This window comes from Ursus arctos, unplaced genomic scaffold, assembly GCF_023065955.2.
Source record: "Ursus arctos isolate Adak ecotype North America unplaced genomic scaffold, UrsArc2.0 scaffold_4, whole genome shotgun sequence".
In the NCBI taxonomy this organism is placed as follows: Eukaryota; Metazoa; Chordata; class Mammalia; order Carnivora; family Ursidae; genus Ursus; species Ursus arctos.
Genome location: NW_026623056.1, coordinates 28,416,568 through 28,439,504, shown reverse-complemented (window position 1 = coordinate 28,439,504; position 22,937 = coordinate 28,416,568). Strand labels below are relative to the sequence as shown.

Sequence of the window (22,937 nt, the reverse complement as noted above, 5' to 3'; positions counted from 1 at the left end):
AAAACATGAGATTGAGAAAAGAGTGGTGATGATGCAGGGGTGGAGTAAAGTCCCAGAACACCGTTGTTACTGCATAGAAACCCGCAGGGACTGAAGCAGAAGGCTGGAGGCCCCAGAAGGCATGCCTCTGGATAAGAGCTGGATTCAACCCCACGAACAGTATGACTAACAAACTGAATGATGTTAAGGACGTGCTAAACTACGTATTTTGGCAACAAGAGAAAAGAAAGCTTATTGAAACTTCAGAAAAAGTGAACAAGAGAGTCAACGTCTCAATATAACTCAAACTAAAATGTCGTAACATGATTTTACATAACTAATGGAACATAAGAAAAAGTAACCCATTTGGCCACAATGTTAGAAATATTCTCCCCTAAATGGCAAAAGGACCACATCAGAATTAAAGCAAAAGAAATGGAATTCTAGCAGCTACTTCACTCTTCACCGAACGACAACTACCTGGTCATAATACTGTACATGTTTACTGGCTTTTTTTTACTTCTAAAAATTGGCCTACGGACAAAGCACAGAGGACATAAACCTAGTTACAAAATAGAATATGAGTATCATGTACCCCAACATGTAGAGGTAAGCCTATAGCTAAGTGATATTAGGAACCAATACTAAAAAAAAAAAAAGAAGAAGAAGAAGAAGTAGAGGGAATGTAAAAAGCATTAATATTTTCATTGTAGTAATTCTGAAAAATAAAAATATTAGTCCCTGATTTTTCCCTAAGGTCTGGATTGGCTGTTACAAGCTTCAATTAGTTTAATAAGAAAACTTGAAAGATGAGACTAATAATGACTTTCAAGCTAGCCGTTACATTTGGAAGGAAGGTAGATGAAGAAAAGGCTAGTGAATATTTATATACCAATTGCAATAAATTTTAAGCTAACTCGAAACTTATTTTGCATCTTGTTATCAAAAAGGAGAATGTCTAAGTGCTAAAAAGAGCAAAGAACTTTCCAAGAATATTGAGCAGTTTGTCTTTGATGTTACAAAGATTGTTGACTTATAAACTTAAGACAAAAAAACTTTAATAGATTTGAGTGTGTGTATCTGTGCGTGTGTGTGTGTGAAACTGCGTTTGTTCACTTAAAGTTGTAGACTACAGTTTTCGTGGAATTTTGCTTACTCACCTGCTAATAGTCAACTTGTTATGGCTTCCCTGATACCGCTCTAAAATGCAGATATAAAAGGGTTATGTAGATTCCCTTACAATGAGGGATTCCCTTAAGATAACTGAAGTATTCCTTGTAAAAATATTTTACACATAAAATAAATATGACTCTAATACATTAATCTTAAAACACAACACTGAATTTCAATTTCACACACCAACAAAAAAAGTAAAAGGATGTAGCCCAAAACTGATAAAATTACAGAGATTTAAGAATATTATTTAAAATTTGGGGCACCTGGGTGGCTCAGTCGTTAAGCGTCTGCCTTCGGCTCAGGTCATGATCTCAGGGTCCTGGGATCGAGCCCCGCATCGGGCTCCCCGCTCAGTGGGGAGCCTGTTTCTCCCTCTCCCCCTGCCCCAGCTTGTGTTCCCTCTCTGTCTCGCTCTCTCTCTGTCAAATAAACAAATAAAATCTTTTAAAAAAAGAATATTATTTCAAATTAAAAAATAGCAACAACAAAAAAGCAATGTAACTATCAAAAATTAGGAAGTGGATGGAGGAGCATGTAAGCTAAACTCTATTTCCTGACATGGAGTCTATAGCTTATGTCTTTCAATAATCAAGTTACGGGTTCAAGCTTATTGCTTGGTAATATACAGCTAGCTCCCAAAGTGCTAAAAATGATTAAAAGTGGTTGCCCCAATGGAGGGATATCTGAGGTGGTGACGGGTGGGTGGGAGACTGTTGCTTTCTATCACAGCACTTCCGTATGATTTTCTTTTTTGTCATGTGCAGATCTTATTTGAATCCAAAAAGGATGCCCAGGACCTGCCCCACTCTGACCAGTGTAGTTGGGACCGCATCCTGTCACTGAGGCTCTGTTCAAAGGCTAGGGCTTCACCGCTCACTGCCAGAACGATCTGATGCCAAGGGCATCCCTGGCCAAATCTCCACATTTACCTGACTCCCAGACCCCACTGACTCATCCACTAACAGCAGCCCTTCCTGGACCTCCTAAATTCTGACCCCCTGCAAAGGTTCCCATCTGCCACCACGTTTACTGGTACTCACCTGGCTGGCACATCGCCTCGCACCATCGACACAGCCTCACTCTGCAGTGCCCACTCATTCCGCATTGTGAGATTACATACTGCCAATTACTCTTTGCCATTTTAGTACCTCCTATAGTCTGTCACATCATTTTGTGCACCTTCCATCTGATCATTTACAAAGACCCGCAAGAACTCCCTTGCTATATATGCTCTGTCTCGGAAAGAGATGGATTAATCCTAACTGCTTACTGTTCCCAAACAGGCTCTGCATGCATAACAAAAGCCCTTTTCTTCTCCCACAGATCCCTCACACAGTCAATGACCCAACCTTTGATCACAGGGCCTGCTAGCTGCCCTGGTGTGGGGTGCACTGGGATCCTGGTCAGTGGGAGCAGAGACGACAGACACGGACAAGGCCACCCTCAGGAATGGGCCAGACCCAGACAGCCAGGAAGTTGGCTTTGTTGGCTCTGTTCTCTGACAAAACAGAGAAGCCAGAAGGTAGGGAGTCAGTACCACCAACACAAAGCACCAAAGCCAGGGAAGTGCCTGCTAGGCGGGTCATTCCTGCTACGCTAACGTGGGCAGACCGACGTGGGCAATCTGTGCACACCTGTTAGATTGGCTTGCACACTGAGGCTGTCGCTTCCAGAATTTCGCCCTTGTGTGACTACACAATTCTGGAGCAGACGATCACTAGTTTTGGTGAGTTAGAAATTTCTTATTTTGCTTTAGTAATTTTTTACCCGTGCTTGTCAAGTATTACAGAGATGGTCTAGTTTGGCTCTCCATCTGCTTCTGCTGCCATGTTAAGATATTATCATTAATGTTAGAGCTGGATTTAGGGTGGGTGTACTAGAACAAATACTATTTTCCAGAGCATTAGTATCCAGATGTTTTACAGATATTAAAAAAAAAAAAAAAAAAAAAGCTTGGGAAAATCTTGATTAAACAAGATGAGAGAGGTCTACTGGACTTTACTGCTGGACTGATCAGTGCCTACAATATGCTAATTTTCATTGTCTGTCTCTAAGAAGAGAAATGTAACACAGTGTTTCCCAAAACGTATTTAAAAAGAGTGATGACTCAGGGATGGAGTCAAGTCCCGGAACACCGTTGTTACTGCACAGAAACCCGCAGGGACTGACGCAGAAGGCTTATTCATTACTAGTGTTCGATGGAACATAGTGTGGGAAACACCGTGTCCATTTTACAATTGCTATTTAATCTTTATGCTTTTCTTGGGAGACTTCCTAAAATTGCTTAACATAGCTGTTTAGAATCAACATGCTTAACGCTGGAAGGTGTCATTGACTCCAACCTCTTATTTTAGATGAGGAAAATGAGGCCCCGAAAGAAGTGATTTTGCCCACGTTTCACGCCAATGGCAGCACCATCTTCAAGTCTCCTGATCTCAAATCAGTGTTCTTTCCACTACGTCCTACAGTTTCTTAATTTCTAACACCCATACTTTTCTCGGATTTCCCTTTTATAACAGAGTAACTGTACGATGCATTTGGGGTTACCTCCCGCACGAGAAGGCTGTTTATCAGTGACGATCAGCGCTACACACTGCTTTACCCGCGGGCACTTCCACCACCAGCTCCAAATCACTCATCTGTGCCTGTCGGAGGTAGTTCCCCGCGCGCAGGTCTTAAACTTCCAGTTCCAGGAAGCAGTTAATTGCTTTACCCGAAACCACATTTCTCTCAGAGTCCGGATGACAGTAGAGGCTGTGCACTGGTACCACGTGACCTCGGTAAACAGCTTCCGTCGCATGGTTGAGGTTTCCAACTTGGTCTTCCACCCTAGTCCTACAGCCTTTCAGCATATGCTGCTTGTCTCCGCGTTCAGACGTGTGTAACTTGGTGCTGGCCATCACCTTGCTGGCTTAGGGTTATAAGGCTAACCTTCCAGCGCCACCCGTGGTCTCCTGGACACGGACATTACACCTCCAGTTTGGGTGGGGGCACCACATGAACGGGGGCTCGGGCCTGGCACTGCATCGTGCAAATGTCTGACCTAACAGCAGGCATCGACGGCCGGGAGAGAACTCATCCCCTCTACGTCTCAACAATACGCCTGAGGTTAAAAGAACCCATATAAACGTCAAGTAACCACTGGCTTACAACATTTGCCAGACCTCTGGCTCCTTGTCTGCAAACGGGCATCAGATCGTTTACCTGGCAGGACTGTTGTAAAGTCAGAGCGAACGGTGCCTGGCGCCTAGTAGGTGCTAAGTAAATGTCCACTCAGGAAAGACAGGCTCCCTTCCTCACTCGGCAATCCCTTGGTTCCTAAGGACCCTGACCGTCCCTCCTTACCTTCCGCCTAATTCCCAAACCCACTCCTTCTGCACACCTGGCTTGTTGGCTGGTCTGGTTAGCTATGCCTGCAGGAATCTGTCACCTCCTCTTGGCTCTCTTCTAGGAGGCCGAGCTTGTCAGGCCCCACCCTCTCCATGCCTTAGAGACTTTGCTGAGACACAGAGTGTCAAAGAGCGGAACACGTAAACACCAGGATTCAAGGAAGCCTTGCTGGCTTCTGGGTCAGGGGCAGCTCCACACTCGTGTGCATTCTTTCTTCCAGCATCCTCTCCAAAGTAGGTGGGCAGCCATGGGGCTCACCACTCACTGTCGGGCTGACCTGGGGGAAATAACCTCTCTGGGTTGTTGTTCCCTCATCTGTAAAATGGAGTAATAACAGAGCCCATGGAAGGATCCAGGTTCTCTGGGGTCTGACACTTTAAAACCAATAGAGACCAATATGAAATTAAGAACAGGGCTTTAGCAGGAGCTCATGCGGGGGAGGGACCCCGAAGCCTGGGCTTCATTACTGTCCTGCTCCATCTGCGCCTGACCGGAGCAGTGGGGCTGTGTGGCGAGGTCTACGTGGGAGACCGTGTCACGTGCTCGGCACAGCGCCACCTGAAGTGGGCTGTGGTAATGCTAATGATTCGTGTAGAAACTTACAATAATTTTGATAAAATTGTAAGTTAATTCTATCAATAGAATTATAAAAATAAACACATATAATCATTATAAAACTTCCTTTTCTCTTATTCCTGCTCATGAGAATGTACTGGGGTGAGCCCCAACTTCAGCTTGCCCTTACTTGAGGCTCTCTCTTCCTTAAACCTGAGGACCCCATTCTCAGTGAATTTCCATCTCCTAGCTCTTCCCTATACTGCGGTCCCTGACTCTTGGAGCGGCCTAGCGCGTGTGGATGTGTGTGTCAGAGACAGAGAGAGACAGAGAAACAGAGAGAGAATCCTGTGAGCAGGGACGTTAGTTTTTCAGGGCAAGTTTGGTAGTGGAGCTTGGAGAAGGAAAGCACTTGAAGAAACAAAGCAAATGCAGAATCCACCCCCAAGGCCCCAGCCCCACCCTGCAGCCACTACCAAAGGGTGTGGGACTGCAGGGAGAAGGACAGAAGGACAGGCTTCATAAATCCAGAGAAGCCACTGAAACCTAGTTTTTGGCTGCTCCTTACAAGAAGTGTCTCCCCTTGAGATAAAATATCTGAGGTAACTGAAATAATATGTCTCTGACTGGAGATGGGTACACAGAGTGGGGGGGGGGACTTGCGTTTGTACTTCCGAACTCCTCTCCCCTCTCCACAGCCTGGAGGTTCTCTTGTTCCAGAAGAGGATGGCATTGGAGGCTGCCCCAGCCATGACTCACTCAGAGCTAATCCTTGGCAAATCCATCACCATGGAAACTGCCAATCACCCATGCTTTTCATAGCTTAACAGAACATCTGCCAGGGGAAAGCCAAGTGATACAAATTGTTTGTCCTGCCTACCGTGTTTACATTGGGGCCCCTGGCAAACAGAGACAGAGCCAGGGAGGCAATGCTCCATAGCAGAACAGTAGCCCAACTCTGGTCACTAATTAGCTGGGTGACCTTTAGCAATCCTTCATAAGTCCTCTGTGCTCTTCCTTCCCCGGTTGGTCACATTAAAGGATAAGGTGATTCTCAACCTGGTTGGGCCAAGGGGCAGTGGGAGGACCAGGAAGCATATCTTCTAAGAGGGGTGGAGGAAAAAAAAAAAAAAAGCCTGTATAGTTTCTTCAATATTACAGTTTTATATTCAGAATTTTACAAAATAAAATTTTCATAATTTAAGCTACAGAATATAAAACTTGAATAATATTCTTAGGTAGCAAGCTTACTCAAAGGAAGGACTGGGGTACCTGGGTGGCTCAGTCAGTTAAGCGGCTGCCTTCAGCTCAGGTCATGATCTCAGGGTCCTCGGATCGAGTCCCGCGGGCTCCCTGCTCAGCAGGGAGTCTGTTTCTCCCTCTCCCTCTGCCTGCTGCTCCCCCTGCTTGTGTTCTCTCTCTGACAAATAAATTAAGTTTTTTTAAAAAAGGGAAGAACAAATACACCCTTCTCTGGTCCAGGGGCGCATATCAGAATTTCTAGTGTAGGTAAGGGTTTTAGTATCATTATCAAAAGTGAACATGGGTTAAAAATACAAAAAGTTGAGAGCTGCTGAACTAGCTGTTCTCGAATGTGAGTCCCGCCCAGACGCGGGGCTACTGCGCGGCTCTTCAAACCTCAGGCTGCTCATTCCTTGCTAGAAGGAAAAATACTGAAGCGGGGCCCACCATTGTCTGCCCTCTCTCAGACCAGGCATCCCCTCTCTTTCTAAGACAGCAGGCCTGGAGAGGCAAAGGAGGGAAACCGTGGAGCGGTGTGTGCGTGTGTGGGGGGGTGTCTAGCAGGGTCACATTACTGACACAACCTCCCAGGGGTGCCCCCTGGAGTGCTGCCAGCCTAGGACCACAGCCCCGCCTCAGCTGTGACTGCCCACCTGGCATCTGGGCCCAGAGTTTCTTGATCTGGTCTTGGGACTCACTGGCTGGGCCAAGGAAACCCTCAGGTGGGAAGCCTCTTGAATGTGTGCTCTGCCTGTGGCAGGGGAGGGAGGGTGGACAATATTTTCAAATATTAACTTGTTAAAAAATTCCCTCTATTTGTTTCCCCTTTGCCTTTTCTGTCCATTCAAGGGGAAGTTACCTATATTGTATTGCCTTGAGGGAGATACATGTCAGGAAGAAGCAGAATTTGCCAGCACTCTGTTTTGGGGTCTCTTTCTCAAAAGCCTGAGCCCTTAGATTTTAGAGAATCAAGGAGGCAGAAAAGAAGCCGCAGAATGGGTGGGGAAAGCACAGGGAGACAAGAATAGACTTTGGTACATAGTTTGCTGGGTCCAGTGCAAGTAAAAGTCCAAAGATCTCTTCTTCAAAAATTACTAAGGTTTTTAGTAACAGTAAATCATTAAACCGGGCATGGGGCCCTTCTGAGTGTGGGACCCGGTGTGAATGCATAGGCTCGTGCCCACAACGCTGGCCCTGGACGGGAGTGTCTGCCATATTGTTACAGAAGATTGCCACTGGAGCTGGAAGCAGGGAGAGAAAGTCGCGTGGGATCTGGAGCAGTGTGGACCTGGGGCCCACTCCTTGCCACCACTGGCAGGGTCAGTGACTGACGCTGGTCATTTCATAAGAATGAAAGGGATGCACTACTCCTGGCACATCTGGATTTGTAGACCAAGATTCTACCTGTCACTACTGAGGCCTAGCTCCAAACTCACTTCTGTGGCCAGGGAGGGATAAGGCTTGGACCAGAGTGGTCAGGTGGCCGTGGTGGAGAAAAGTAGGAAGTAAAGAAGAACCTCCTTTAGGAGGAAAAATTGACGGGACTTGGAGGGCACTGGCAAGAAAGAGGATGTTTATCGTGACTAACTCCCCATTACTGGCATGAGCAGTTGTCCGCATGGAGGTGCCCTTCGCTGAGATCAGGAGTAAAGGAGAAGAACCAGTTGGGGGATGGGTGGGATGGGCTTGGTTCTGAACATGTTGGGTCTGAGATGCCCAACAGATGACGTCATATAAGCAACTGAGGATATCGTATGAAGCTTAGAGAAGTCTGGGCTGGAGGTACAAGTCTGGGGGTCCTCAGCCTTGTGAGTGGCCACTGAACAGTAGGCGTGGATGAGATTCTAAGGAAAACAGTAGAGAAGGAAGAGGGCTAGGCGTAGCCTGAAAACCTTAACATGTATTGGGCGAGCAGAAGAGGAGGTACCCATAAAGGCAAGTTAGAGGGGCAGGAGGCAGGCAAGCAGGGCTCTGCATCATGGAAGGCAAGAGAAAAGAAAGAGGCAGTGGATGCTGCCCATTTGAGTACACTGAGAAATTAGAGATGCTCACTGAACTGAGAAGACTCTGGGGAGAGCCATTTCAGTGGTGAGGCAGGTTTGGAATTCCAAAAGAAGAGAGTGGACAAGTTGGACAGGAGGCAGGAGATGGAGATACAGAAGCACAGACAAAGCCCGGGGTTTGGCTGTGAAGAGGAGTGAAAACACTGCATTGGCTAGGGGCAGGAGTGGGATTCAGGAAGCTGGTTATCATCGTTCATTTTTTTCATTTGCACAGCTTTACCGAGGTGGAACTATCATAGGGTAAGCGGCACATGTTTAAAGTGTAAGAATCTGGCAAGTTTTCGCATGTGAATATACCTGTGAACCCATCACCATGGTCAGAAATGGAGTTTCATGCCCCGAAATTTCCTTGTCCCTCCCTCCTGCCCCCCTCACCCCTACTCCCCATCCACTGATCTGCTTTCTGCCACCATAGTTTGCATTTTCTAGGATTTTATGTAAGTGGAGTTTTATATAATTTTATCTTTTAAAAAAGGTACTCTTGTTTTCTCTGACTTCTTTCATGAAACATAGTTGTTTTGCAACCCATCTGTATCATTGCTTGTATTAATAGCTCATTGGTTTTTATTGTTGAGTAGTTTTAGATGCTATATTATATGGCATGGCTATATTATCATTTGTTTATCTATTTGCCTGTTGATGAATATTTGAGTTGTTTCCAGTTGGAGACTATTACAAATTAAACTGCTTTGAACATTCAGGTGCAAGTCTATATGAACACATGCTTTCATCTCTCTGCAGTAGATAACCAGGAGTGGAATGGCCGGGTGTGTATTTAATTTGTTTTCTTTTAAGCCTACTGCACTGGTATCCCTAGGCGGCTCCCATCCAAATACTAACCTGGCACAGCCCTGCTTAGCTTCCAAGATCAGATACATTTAGGGTGGTATGGCCATAGACTGTTTAATTTTTAAGAAATCATCTACTGTTTTCCAAAATGGTTGTACCATTTCACATTCCTATCAGCAGCATATGAGAGTTCCAGTTTCTCCACATCCTTGTCAGCATTTGGCATGGACAGTCTATAAAATTTTCAATATTCTAGTAGCTTCTCCTCCTTTTTCTATCCCTATCCTATTTGAGGAGAGGATAATGAGCAAGGAAACAGCCACATGTAGGCAGGCAGAGGGAGGAAGGGAGGTGGAGAAGGAGATAAAATCAGCCACACTCCCAGGTGTTGACACTGCCTGATCAAGAGTAAAATGCTTCCCTGAGTCTGTGCTCTGGGACAAGCCCAGTCACTAACAAACGATTCTTTCTTACAGATCATTTGGTCAACATGTTAGCTTACTACCTTCCGGACCAGGGCCCAGAGCCTAAGACAAGAGTCCTAGAGGGAGCTCAGCTTTGGAAAGCTCCTCCTTGGTCACTGGAGAGCCAGAAAATGGACAAGGTGAGGTAAGGAGATTCATTCATTGCCCATGGGACCCTGGTTTCACCCACACCCAGCGCAGGGAGAAGACAATAGCATTTCTCTGTCCCCTGGGAGAAGATGCACAGGTTGGGGTAGAGAGAAGTGGAGTTTGGGGACCAACTTTGCACTCAGTCTGGGGTGGAAGGGAGAGCTTGTGCTGCTGAGGAATCCATCCTGTTCAGCCCTAAGAGAAATAGGACTCTATTAACTAGGCCAACAGGTTTCAATACATAGGTCTGGAGCATAAGGAAGATGAAATAATGCGGGAGGCCTTCAGGGATTATGGACAAGGAAACTGTTCAGAGATTTTTAGTGAAAGCTAAGGCTGTCTCTAAAGTCATACACACCCTAGGAGCACATGCAGGCCACTTACAACACTGAGCTTCAGAAATCAAGCATTTGTGCCCCTCATGTGGGAGCGGGAAAGAACCCAAATAATTATACCTGTAGCCGCTGGGAAGAACACCCCAAAGACAGTGAAGAAAGATTCCCCGGGGCTGTAATCCGGCAGAGTGTTGTTCCACAGCAGTTCCGGTGAATAGCCAACGAACCCGTGCTCTGAAATAACACAAAGCAGAGCAAAATGAGCCAAGTGATCAGGTCGTGATCCTGGGGTCGTGGGTTCGAGGCCCGATCGGGCTCCCTGCTCAGCGGGGAGTCTGCTTCTCCCTCTGCCGCTGCCTCTGCCCCCCCTCCCAGCTCATGCGTGAGTGCGTGTGCCAGAGTGCTCTCTCTCTCTCTCTCTCAAATAAATAAAATCTAGAAAAAAAAAAAAGAAGTTAAAAAACGAGCCAAGTAATAAGATATAGCATGCAGGCTCCCTGGATCACAGTCCTATCTCATGTAAATTTAAATATTAAAATATAGGGGCATGTGTGTGAGAGAAATTGAGAGAGGCAGAGGAGGAAGTCTGGCGGAATCATCCTTACCACTTCTAGGGCTTGACTTCATGGATTTGTATCTCTAGAGACACGGAGATGAAATGACTTGAGGGAGAAGAGTAGTTACCTCTGGGAAGGGAAGCATTTTTTATTTTTCTTTTCTGTTTTTCTTTCTTCTTTTTTCTTGATATATTTCAGTATAGCTCAAATCTTTCATTGAGCATGTTTTTATGTATTTTCCTTTAATTTAAAAAATTAAGCTACTTTCCCTGTTCAAACACCTTTCCATGGGTCCCTCTTAGCTGCAGAACATAGTCCAAACTGCTTCAGATGAGAATCAAAGCCCACGACAACCGGACGCCGCGCCTCGGCTTCCCGCTCATCCTTTCCTCCGCCCAGCAGTCACGCAGATGACTCTCCTCAAGAACACCAGTAATACCCATCCCTGTGTCTCCTGCTTTCCAGACCCTTCTCCCACTTCTCTAAGCATCAGCACCAGGCTCGTTTTCAAGCCCATCTCAAACGCTACTTCCCTCGGGTTTTACCTCAACTCCTGACTCAGGATCAACGCCTTCTAAGCGCTCTCAGCACTGTGACTGGCCATATCCGATCTTTCCCCCACTAGACGCCTTGGGGCAAGAGATCCAGCCTTACGTAGCTCTGTCCCCCAGAGTCAAGTGTCATGCCCGATACCCAAGAGGCTGGTTGCAAGCCCGGGTCACATGAAGAAGAATCTTTCTCTTCGATCTTGGCTATGGGCACATCTGGCATCCATGCTTTCCCTTTGACTTGTTCACAGGCTACTTTGTAGCAGGGACATCTCAGATCTGATTTCTTCAAAGCATGTTAAACATGTGTACACTGACTTCAATAAAATGTTCCAGGTGGTTTCAAGTCTACTGTCCTTTGTCAAAGGAGGTCACTTTGGACAGCATCTGTGGACATGTTAGCGGGCTGTGGAAGTTTAAGATCCACGTCAAGTGTTCTTAGGCTCGGGAACACCCAGGATAGGATATCCAGCCTCTGCTTTTGAATCTCGTCTCTGAGAAGAGTTGGTTTATTCCTGTTAACTATAGCCTCAGAGAAGCCAACCCTGCTCCCTTTCCCGAAACCCCCACAACCACATAGCATGGGCATCTGGCCATCCCTCCAGCCAACCCCTAGAGCTGTGGTGACAGAATTTCCTGCCCAACTGTCCTCCACCTACCTCGGGGCTTAGCTTCCCCCTGAGCTTCCATCCACAAAAGAGCTCCTGCTCACTCACGAGTCCAGTGAGATTGCCAGCGCTTTTCACAGCTTCCAAGACTCATAACTTAATAGGAAAAATATTTTGTAAAAAAATAATAAAATGAAAACTCAGTGAAGCACAAGGGACCTTGGGGAGTCCGGTCAGGACTTAAAATCACTGTCAATTGCTTTCTTCTGTCCGAACACAGAATTTGCCCTAAGACATTAAATCCCAAGTACTGGGCAACATTTCTGAATGGTTTGGCATCTTCACAGCTGGTCTTCCCCTCATTAACAAAAAAGCAGTAATGGCTGAGTTAACTTTAGTTTATCCGCTGGCTGACCCCGCTGACGAGCCTTTCTGAGGTGAAAACCCAGCCCTGCCTGCCTTGGAGCAGAGTCCAGCCACGCCGGTCTGAAAGCACAGGTCTGAAAGCACATCTGAACGCCGGGCTGTGGGCACGCTGGGCGGGCGTCACTGGGCTCCACTGGTCTTGGCGGTCCCCACGGCAGCTCCGACAGGGGTGGGTATTCGGTCACCAGGCTGGAGGGCTTTGCCCAGGTCCCATGGATGAGTCACTGGAAGACTTTTCTCTCCATCCGCCCCACCACCAAGATCCACAGACTGACGGCCTGTGTCACTTGGCTCTCGTGGGCGGGCTGTGGGGAGGCCTGCCTCGTCCCCACTCTGCAAATGCAGCCCCACACATTCCCCGGCGCGCGCTCACGCTGACACGCTGCCGAGCCAGCCCTCTCCTTCAGGTGTGCTTCCGAATCTTTCTCAAGGAAATCATCTTAACTTCGAAAAGAACTTTATGGGCAAACACATTGTCAGTGCTTTATCTATAATGATGTAAAAGGGGAGTGTACATTTCTAACTCTGGGGGCTGAAGTATTTTAAATGTTTAGAAAGGGTTTTTGGTACCACAGAAAATGGTCCACGTTATGTATGATACACGTGAAGCCAGAAAACCGGACACCATTTACAGTACAAATACCAAAGGGGTTTTAATTTACACATATAAGGAAAGAAGGAAACATACTAAAATACTAACAATGGATGTCTATATAATGCAATTATGAGCAATTTCTCCTTTCTTTTTTTCTTTTTCAAATTTTCCACATTGTCTTTCACAAGCAAAATCAACTTACTGACAAGAAATAACATCTTTTAGAAAAACAAACAGAATATCCCAGGACTGAAAGCCCATCTTCTCTAGATCACTTTTCTTTTCTTTTCTTTTTTTTTTTTTTTAAGATTTTATTTATTTGACAGAGAGACAGCAAGTGAGAGAGGGAACACAAGCAGGGGGAGTGGGAGAGAAAGAAGCAGGCTCATAGCAGAGGAGCCTGATGTGGGGCTCGATCCCATAACGCCGGGATCACGCCCTGAGCCGAAGGCAGACGCTTAATGACTATGCTACCCAGGCGCCCCTCTAGATAACTTTTCTGTAAACAAGTTTATTTTTTTCTTTCCATCTATATTCTACCTCCTTCTCAAAATGATTTAAGTGATTTATGAGAAAAACATAAGATAGGGCAGATAAAATAAGAATCAAAAGAAAAAGAAAAAAAAGAAAAGAAAAGAAATGAGAGAGAGAAAGAGAGCACCCACAGCCACAAATCCATGAGGCATGGCCCAAGGTCTCTGCATAAGGCTCTGAGGTGAGGTCCTGCCATGATCACCCTCCCACTAGAATTCAAGGCCTAGAGAGACTTTCCGGCCAGCCCACGTGGGCAGGGACAGACCTCAGGGCCCACCCCTCCTATGTGCCACTTTCCAGTGGATGTGAAGGAGCTCCGAAGGCCAACATGATGGACTTCCTCATTTCCTCTGCTCGTAACCTTCCCAGGCCCTAATGACTTCCACCCCCTTCAAACCCCACCACCTCAGGTCCCCAGCCTCGGCCAGCCCCCAGTGAGGCTTGGCCCTACTGGTCCTCACCCCAACTAGGGCTCTGGCCTGTCTCCCACACCGCAAACCAGGTCCAGCTGAACCTGGAGCTTATGGCAGGGTGGATGCCCAGGTCAGGCACTGATGTCCCTGACTGGCTTGGACTTGCTGGCTGAGGCCTGGGGTGAGGTCAGCTGGATACACCCAGGACACCTGCCATACCCTCTTACAGTAGGTCTTCATGCTGGATATGCTGACATCCACAACAAAGGTTCTTAATTTTGCCCCGTTGGAGAATCCAAGGAAAGCGATCCCCACGACAGCACATTTTGGGTGTTCCAGGTCTCTGAAGCCTCTCGGAGGGGCATGGACCCTGACGTTCAGGACCTTCACGCTAGGGGCTACCCCTGCACCCGAGACTTGTTCCCGCCCCGCATACACCAACGGCATCCCCTGCCCTGACTGCCATCGTGCCAGGCCTCACAGTGGACAGACGGTAGCCCACAGTGTTTCATACTGCTGTCCTTGCCAGGCAACGGGGAGTCTCTGTGCGCAGGACTGTGCAGGCGCCCCAAGGACATCACAGGGCAACCTCTCGTCCAAACATAATGATGAGGGGCTCTTTTTTGAGCACCTCCTACGTGCCTGTTCCTGGGCACTAAGTCCTTTACAGTGTCCTCTTTGATCCTCACAGCTACCCTGCAAGATCAGAGGGAGGGACACCAGGCTCAGGAAGGTGAAGAATCTTGTCTAAGGTCACACAGCCGGACCTGCCTGTATTACAGACACTGCCTCTCTTCTAGGATGCCAGTCCCCAGGTCCCCTGCACTGCCCTCCCCCACAGAGGAGGCCGGTCTTGGTTCTCGGTGGGGGCCTGTGGCCTGTGGGACAAACTCTTCTGGGAACATCCCCAGGGGGGAGGGTGCCAAGTGATGCAAAACAGGTCCTCATCAAGCCCAGGAGACGCCCACAGAGCTCATGGCATCCGCCTCTCCTTCTGCAGGAGGCTGACAGGGGGCCTCCCCTGTGGAATGCCACACGCACCTAGGGGTGTACGCCTGACAGAGGCTTGCAGAGCTCCGAGCAGGCAGAGCCTAGCCTGGCCTCTAGGTCTGTCTGAATTCGAAGTTTTCCATCCACGATGCTGTCTCCCTGTAATTCATCCCGAGCTGTTTCCCCAGAGATCCCTAATGCTTGTCTCTTTGCCCCTGTGAACCACTCAGCTCCTCTGCTGGCACAAAAGGGAGCCAGTCTGGGGCCTTCTCTGCTCGCATCTTCCAACCCTGAAAGGCCTGGGGTGCCCCGTGCCTGCGCCTGCCACATGTGAAGGTATCTGGGTTTGACCCGAACATTGGTTCTGTATTTACCAAAAATACTTTGGCCCCATTTGAGTTATGTGCTTTTAGGAAGAACAAACACAGAATAGGGGTGGAATGGGGGGACATAAGAGAGAGGAAACAAATCAAGACAAAAGTCAGGCAAGAACAGCAGAGTGAAGATACTTGAGGGTCTGTCTGCAAAAAAGGCTTGGCCTTTCTTTCCTGAATCTGGGTAACACGGCTTCTTCAGGCACCCCCCGGTTCCATAGGGTCCACTGTCTGCTCCCAAGGAGTCCTCGTGGGACCCCACCCACCTTGCCTGGCCAAAGGCAGTCAGCCCTGGTCACCAGTTGTGACAAACCGCAGCCCCCAAGCCCTCTGGTCAGGTCTCTGCCGGGAAGCTCTCTGTGGCACCTGTGGCTGCCCCACTCCTGCCGCCCCCACCTCTGGGGTCTACTGAAGTTACAAGAGGCAGTTGGGAAGTCATCAGCCCCCACATGTGGGTGTCAGATTGCTACTGCTGACTAACTTAGAAAGCGAGATTTCTAAAAATGACACTGGCAATGGGGTTGGGGTGGGGGCACCTCGCTGGGAGCCGAGTTCTGGGGCAGGCAGGGGCTTCCGGCGCTGGCTTTCTTCTTGGCTCCGGTCCCTCACCCCTGCACCAGCGAGACAGCCCTTTCCTGGGAATGGACAATGGGAGAGGCTGGTCCAACCAGGAATAGAAAGAGCGGAGGAAGGGCCTGGGAGAGAGGAAGGCAGGGAGGGCCCCAGAGGGCGGGCTGGGGCCTGAGGGATCACAGGAAGAGCAACTCTGCAAGGAAAAGGAAAGGAGAGGCCGAGGTTCTGGGAAGGGACACACACCAAAACAACGCGGTGGGGGAGGGACGGGGACCAGGCTAAGAGTAGAGGAAAGAGCTGAGGATACCCAGATGAGGAGGAAGTACAGTAGGGCATGCCGTAAGGGAATCACGAATTGGGTCCCTTTCCCAGGGGCCAAACATGGCGCTGCACACACACCCCTCCTCAGGGCCCCCAGGGCGGTGGTGCTGGAATGGTGCCCTAAGGGTCTGCCCTGCCATGACCAGTCTGGGACGTCTGAGAGATCTGCAGCTTGAGAGAGGGAACAGGTCTGAAACAGCCTGACAAAGAGAGGTCAGTGAAAAGGGGAAGAAGGAGAGTATCCAGGGCCCATCCTGCCACTAAGTCCCCCACGGAGCTCCTGCCCAAGCAGCCCCCCCACCAACTTACTCAGACACTGCCCGACCGACCATAGATGGTCTAAGGCGGACAAAGATGGGCAGCTCACCCTGCATGCCTCTGGCTGTTTGCACTGGCCAGTGGACTTTTTCCTCCCCTGGGCTATGCTGTTAGCTCACTGGGAGCTGCGATGGGGAGCGGGGGTGGGGACAATCAACCCAGGCCCAGAGAGCATGGATTTGGGACAAGCCAGGCTCTTGTCCTCCTGCCTTGGGTGGAGCACGGGGACCCCTTCCCGGCATGAGCATCCTGAAGATCTCTGGGGAGGAGGGGAGGAGTGGTGTCAGGAACAAGAGTCTAAGACACAGGGGTGGATGCCCTGGTTCCTGGGGGACTGAAGGTGAGTTCCTTTTTCTTTTGAAATGCAAATTCTGACTGTCAATCTGCACTGAGCCCAAGGTTCTGCACCCCTACTGTGCCCAGAAGCCGTTTTCAACACTCACCACCCCGTCTCCAATGACACCACTGATTTACAGTGGCCGATGTAAAATCCCCAACTGGCTTCTAGACCGTGTCAGCATCACCCCCAACCTCGCTGCTGCCCCTTCCCTTCCCGTGGCTGTGACACAACACGCGGAACTGGGAGACGAGCTTGCCGCCCCATTTCTTGATATGCTGATGAGACCAAGCAATTATGAATTACAAGGACTGTTATTACAGTGTCTTGGGTACCCTGCATTCGTGCAGATGATGAACCTTCAAGGTCGAAGGCACTGACCCACTTCAGTAACTGAGGTGACCGGAGCTCAGAGCTGCCAGCCTGCTCCGCAAAGCCTGAGAGCAGGAAGTGGCACAGCAGCCCTAGCTCGGAGTCCAGCCTGGAGCCTACATAGAACCGAGGCCCGGTCTGCAGGGCTATCCCACGGAACTGGGTCACAACAATCCCAGTCCATTATAGGGACTCCATAGAAGTGTGTTGAACTTGAACTCGGGCAGGCTGTATCGATTTGGACTGTACTGACCACAGACTGGAGGGACGGCAGGGACATGATGATAGGTTTGGAAGAGTCTGCCGAGGCACCCACCCACAGCAGTTTTCCTTGCCCACAGGAGTTCTGGGCGGCCAGCTGGTGGCCTTCCCCACACCACAACCTCCTCTCTGGCTCCAGCCTTTTTGAGTTTGGTCCTCCAAAGAGAGGGTGGGGAGAGGATGTAAGCAGGGTTTCCAGCTCCCAGGCCCCCACCCAGAGAGAAAATACACAGAGGGAGGGCTGGGCATTCCAGCAGTGGCCAGAAGGGAAGTCTGAAGTGGGGCCGTGCTTGCCCAGAGGGCACAGGGAGGAGCAGCCTGGAGCCTCCAGGCCCCTAGGGAAGGCCTCCACCCACCAGGACAACCGGCTGGCTGGAACAGCTGGAAAGCCCCCAGGGCTTGGCAATCTGGTGGATGAAGGGCCAGAGGGGGGGGGGGGTGTCAGGGTGGCCCCTTGGAAGGGGGTGGCCGAAAGTTTCCCGTAACAGGAGAGGCTTCTGCCAACCCCTACAGTCTAGGACGGACAGTGACAGTGCAGAGGGTCCGTCTGAGCAGAGGGCTCCTCCCTTGTGAAAGTGAGGACAAGCCTTTTCTTGATGAAGAGTGATTTCTAACACCCAAGAAACTCTTCCATCTGCTGACATGGCTCTATTTTAAACGCCTAATGAAACTTTTCTTATAATGGCCTTGGGGTCAGCAAGTTGAGATACGAGATTTTTTGCCTGGAGATGCCTACAGAGGAAAAACTGTCAAATGCCCCAGAACATGAAAGGGCCTGCCTGGGGGGGCGGGAATCAGGCTCACCTGAGCCCAGGAAACAAAGAGGCAGCTTGGGATAACAGGCGTGACTGCCACACACACGGATCAGAGCTTTGTGCCGGTCACTGTGCCAAGCCCGCCGGCTGCATTAGCTCACAACAGCCCTACAATATCGGTGCATTCTTCAGGTAAAGAAATCAGAGCCCAGAGCGGATTCAACCCTTGGCTGCTGCCACTGCTGGGGTCGGTGCTCGCTCAAGGATGCAGGGAGTCTGGGAGGGGAGCCAGGAGCGTGAGCTGCTCGGGCAGGGGCCGGACGGAGGGGCTACAGAAGTCCTACGGACCCCAGCTCACAGAGCCTCCAACAGCCGGCCCAAAGCAGCTCATGGCTCAAAGGAACGCTGAGAGGAAAACAGGGCCTTCTTATCTTCGAGGGTAAAGGAATGCACTCTCCGGCCAGGATAAGTGGCTGTTTTGACAGGAAATCTCCACCCTGGCTGTGGGTTCCACCCAGCCACCACTTACTCCTTCTGGCCCTCCTGGCCTCTGGCATCCCAATCCCCATCCTACTTACACTCCAGGCCCCCAGACCCCCAAATAGTCCTCACCCAACTAGCAGTCCCCCAGGTGGGCTGCCCCTGTACAACTCTAGCCCCCTGTGATGACCAGGAGTTCTGACCTAGGGGTCACACCTCTTTCCTAGTCTTGCCAGGACCCCTCTCCAGGCAGGCAGCTGCCAAGAGGGTAGGACGTTAAGTGGCCCCCTGCAGGGGGCAGACAGCGAGACAATCACAGTTATGCGAGCAAGGCCACCCTCCTGCCAGGCACTCTGCTGGAAATATTCAAATTCCCAGACACCCCTTCCTTCCCCCACTTCTACAGCCCCAGGCACCTCCTCCCCCCCACAAGCCCTACCCAAAGAAAGAAATGGAGCAGAAGGTCTCTTAGAATTCTGTAAGAGAAGATTTGGCATCATAGGACCATAAAATATTAGTGCCACAGGGGTCTTTAGCCTCAAATCCATTTTACAGATGGGAAGGCTGAGGCCTAAAAAGGAAAACCCCACACAGTTAGCAGCTGGTCAGGCAAGACAGAACCCAGTGTGGCCAAGCCCCCATCCAGCATGTCCTGTAGGTCCCCCCAGGTCCTGTGATGGCACTCATCTCTCTCTTGTCCTTGCCTAGCTACCTGCCAAGTGGAGACAAGAACCATGCTATCTTATTTCCCAGGGTGTCTCCATTGTCTGGACGCAGGGAACATACAAAAACTATAAAATATTAATGATTAACAATGGAGGGGTGCCTGGGAGGCTCAGTCAGTTGAGCATCTGACTTTGGCTCAGGTCATGATCTCAGTGTCCTGAGATTGAGTCCCGTGTGGGGCTCCCTGCTCAGCGGGGAGCCTGCTTCTCTTTCTCCCTCTGCTGCTCCCCTGCTTGTGTGCTCTCTCTCTTTCTCCCTCTCTCACAAATAAATAAAATCTTAAAAAAAAAAACCAATAAACATGGAAACAACCCAGATGCCCATCAACAGATGAATGGATAAACAAAATGTGGTCTATCCACACAACGGAATATCATTCAGTCACACAAAGGAGTGAAACATCCAGGCTACAAGACGGGTGAACCTCAACATTACGTGAAGTGAAAAAAAATCCGAAAGAACAAATACAGTATGATTCCGCTTATATGAAATACCTAGAATAGGGAAATTCATAAAGACAGAATAGAGGTTACCAGGGGCTGTGGGGGAGGGATGGGGAGTGACTGCTTCATGGATTCAGTTTCTGTTTGGGATGACGAGAACGTGCTAGGAGCAGACAGTCAGCATGGTGGCACAAAGTGAGGAATGTAATAAATGCCACTGAATCGTACGTTTAAAAAACGGTTAAAAAGGCAAATTTTAAGTCCTATTTGTTTTACCAGAATGAAAAATAAGCAAGTCATTTGTCTCAACAGCGCCCCCTGCAGGGACCACCCCTGCATCCTTGTTTCTGGCCTGGGCTCCTCTGGGCTTTGCAAAGGCCGAGTAGAGAACAAAGGGAGCTTCCTGGCTGACGCTGACTCCCAGCCGACCCAGCCCCAGCCGTGGGCTCCTCTGGCATAAGAATGGGAGCTCCAACGCTCACCTGGCAGAGCCCACCAGTGAGCCGCCTATGGGCAGAATTCGGCAGAAAGCACCCAGTTCTCAGGAGTTTAGGCAGGCACGAGGGCTCCCTTTGCTGACAGCTGAATCTACGGAGTTTTATTCAGGGGTGGGGAGTAAGATGGGGAGTGAGGCAGTGGGGGAGGATTGGAGGCAAAGCTGTCAAGAAGCACCGAACGCAATTTCTCAGTATCAACCCTGCCCAGCTCTCACCACAAACTTTGACAAAGTCCGGGGCACTGTGTCCCAGGCGTGCTTTTAGCACATGATCCCACTTTCAAGAACCCCATGGTCACTGAGACCCAAGGCCCGGGAGCGGCATTTAACCCAGGTCTCACTTAATGAGAGCTAGCCTTGGATGAATATGCCTTCACCCTGGGCTGGCCCCGCCAGTGCCCGTGCTGTGCCCACCCGTCCCAGGTGCTCTGCTCTCAGCACCTCAGCCCACTGGCTCTGAGAAGGGCAAGCAGGACAGGGTCCCTGCCACCTGCCCGGGCTGCTAGAGCTCCAGAGAGGACGCAGTTTGGTTCCAGTGTGTTCCTTTATGGCAGGTTCCTGTCCTGCGTGTTCCTTTGCAAGCCTTTGCATGCCTTTCTGCAGGGTGCCCCTGGACAGCAAGGTGTGTCCGTAGGCGTCTCCAACAGATTAGCAGCTCCTCAAAGTCAGGGACAAGTTCCCTCCACTCTCAGGATCCTCTCCTCATCCCCAGATGGATGTAACCGCCATGGGTGCTCAGTGGGAAGGGGCGCAACCATTTATCCAGCCTGGGCCGGTCCCAGCTCACGTCTGTTGTCTGGGAGTAGTTTTCGATAGAGCCCAGGGAGTCTTCTGACGGATGGCTGCCCACCGTAGGGCAGAGAGCAAAGAGAAAGGAGGAAGGAGGACACTCCTCTAGGCAGGACCAGGTCAGTGCCATTAGCATCACAGGGGAGCCTGTTAGAAATGCTGAATCTCAGCTCTCCTCTCCCCTCCCCACCCCCATACCTGCAGAATCAGAATCTCCATTTTAACAAGATTCTCAGCTCTGGAAGCTTGAGAAGCTTGGAGTCTTGGAATATGACCCAGGGTCCCCAGGGACCTAGGCTTCCAGGATAAACATGATAATGGTGACAATAATGTACTGAGCATCCATTTGCTGCCAGCTGCAATACTTGTGCATGACCGTATCTGATGCTCTGACAATCCAGCCAGGTAGGCCTTACTACCCGTTCCTCAGAAACGAGGCGAGCAGTCCGAAAGTCCACGCCGCAGGTTACAGGCCGGCTGGAATCTGATTCCAAAGCCATGGCTCCGACAACCGTTGTAAGTGTTTCAGATTGGGCCAACAGCTCCGGCCACTTGTCAGCTCTACAGGGCCTAGAAAGTCATTGGCAACTGCAATCCCTAGGGAGGTATTTTAGGGGCTGCCCCATTGCCCAGCGCTGGCCTGAGCACCTGTGTGCTGGGGTTGGGCTGACGCGGTGGCAGAGGGCTCACTATTTCTTCCAGAAACAGTCCCTGAAGATGAACGGGCATGGCCTGGCCCCAGTGAGCATTAAGGTCTGTGACTGGAATGACAAATCATTTCGATGGTTAGCAGGCCTGGGGCCACTTTCGCCACAAGCTCAGAAACTTCTAGCACTGACATCACCAGGGCCAGAGTGAGGGAAAAGGGAGGCTCACCCAGGCCCCCATTCTATAACCTCCAAATGTCCCATGTGGGGCTTCATCTACTGCGGGCCCCCAGGAGGCAGCACTCTGATGCCAACTGCTCCCATGGCAAACTCCACACTCTCCTCCGACCAGCATCGAGAGGCTCCACAGGCCCCAGAGGCAGGCCCAGTTCAGGGAGCCCTGCTTTCAGCGGGTCTTCTCTGCACTACCTACCCTCAGCCAGGGACGGTCCATCTGGTTCTGTGTCTGTAGGTGGTCGCCTCATTCCCCACTCAAATGTGAGTGACTTGAGGGCATGTCCCTCTGACTTCATGTCTCTCACAGACCCACTGCAACGCCTCTCAACCCAGTAGCTGCCCCCTAAAATGCTTGGGCCAGGAAGTGCCATTATTAGCCCTCCTACAGAACCGAGGAAGGTCGTCTGCCCATTCCCCACAGCCAGAGGACTCCTTCCGTGTGCAGGGAGAGGAGCTGGGGCACCGGCGGGATATGTATATATAGCCCATCCCTCAGGGTGTCACCGTCCACGTCCTTGGAACTCCCAGCTGTTCCAGGCTGAGGCAGGCAGGCCTAGCAGTGTGAAAGGGCCCTCCCTAGCCAGTGATTTCATGCTTCAGGCATTTATCCCCAGAACGCTGGCCAGGGAGCCCAGCAGCCCAACCCCCCTCCTGCTCACAGAGCTGGAGCAGACACAGGGGTAGAGCTGGACAGTGTTAGCTCTCACTTCCTTCTGCAGCCTTGACTGTGTCCCCACGGCCTCCTCAGCCTAAGGGTTGCTTCTCTGCCTTCCACAGCCAAAGCCAGCAAATACAAATAATTCAAGCTAGCAGGAGGGCCTTGGAGCCCTGGGGGAGCCTAGGATTCTGGCCACTCTTTCTTCATCAGAGTCAAACTCAGAACAAGAGAGGGTGAGGGCATGCCTGCTCCTGCCCTTCCTCCAGCCAAGGATGAGTGAGGACCTCTGCCCACAGAAAACCTTCCATCAAGGGTCAAATCCAAGAAGCCAGGAAT

General features: G+C 50.2%; 1 protein-coding gene across 1 annotated transcript in view; it reads right to left on the bottom strand.

The window, feature by feature from the left end:
- The window catches only part of SLC12A8 (solute carrier family 12 member 8), a 118,648-nt gene that overhangs the window by 43,349 nt on the left and 52,362 nt on the right, over nucleotides 1–22,937 (bottom strand). Inside the window, exon 7 of the mRNA XM_048215063.2 lies at nucleotides 10,264–10,377. Coding sequence (XP_048071020.2) covers nucleotides 10,264–10,377 — 114 coding nt within the window. The remainder of the gene's footprint in view (nucleotides 1–10,263; nucleotides 10,378–22,937) is intronic.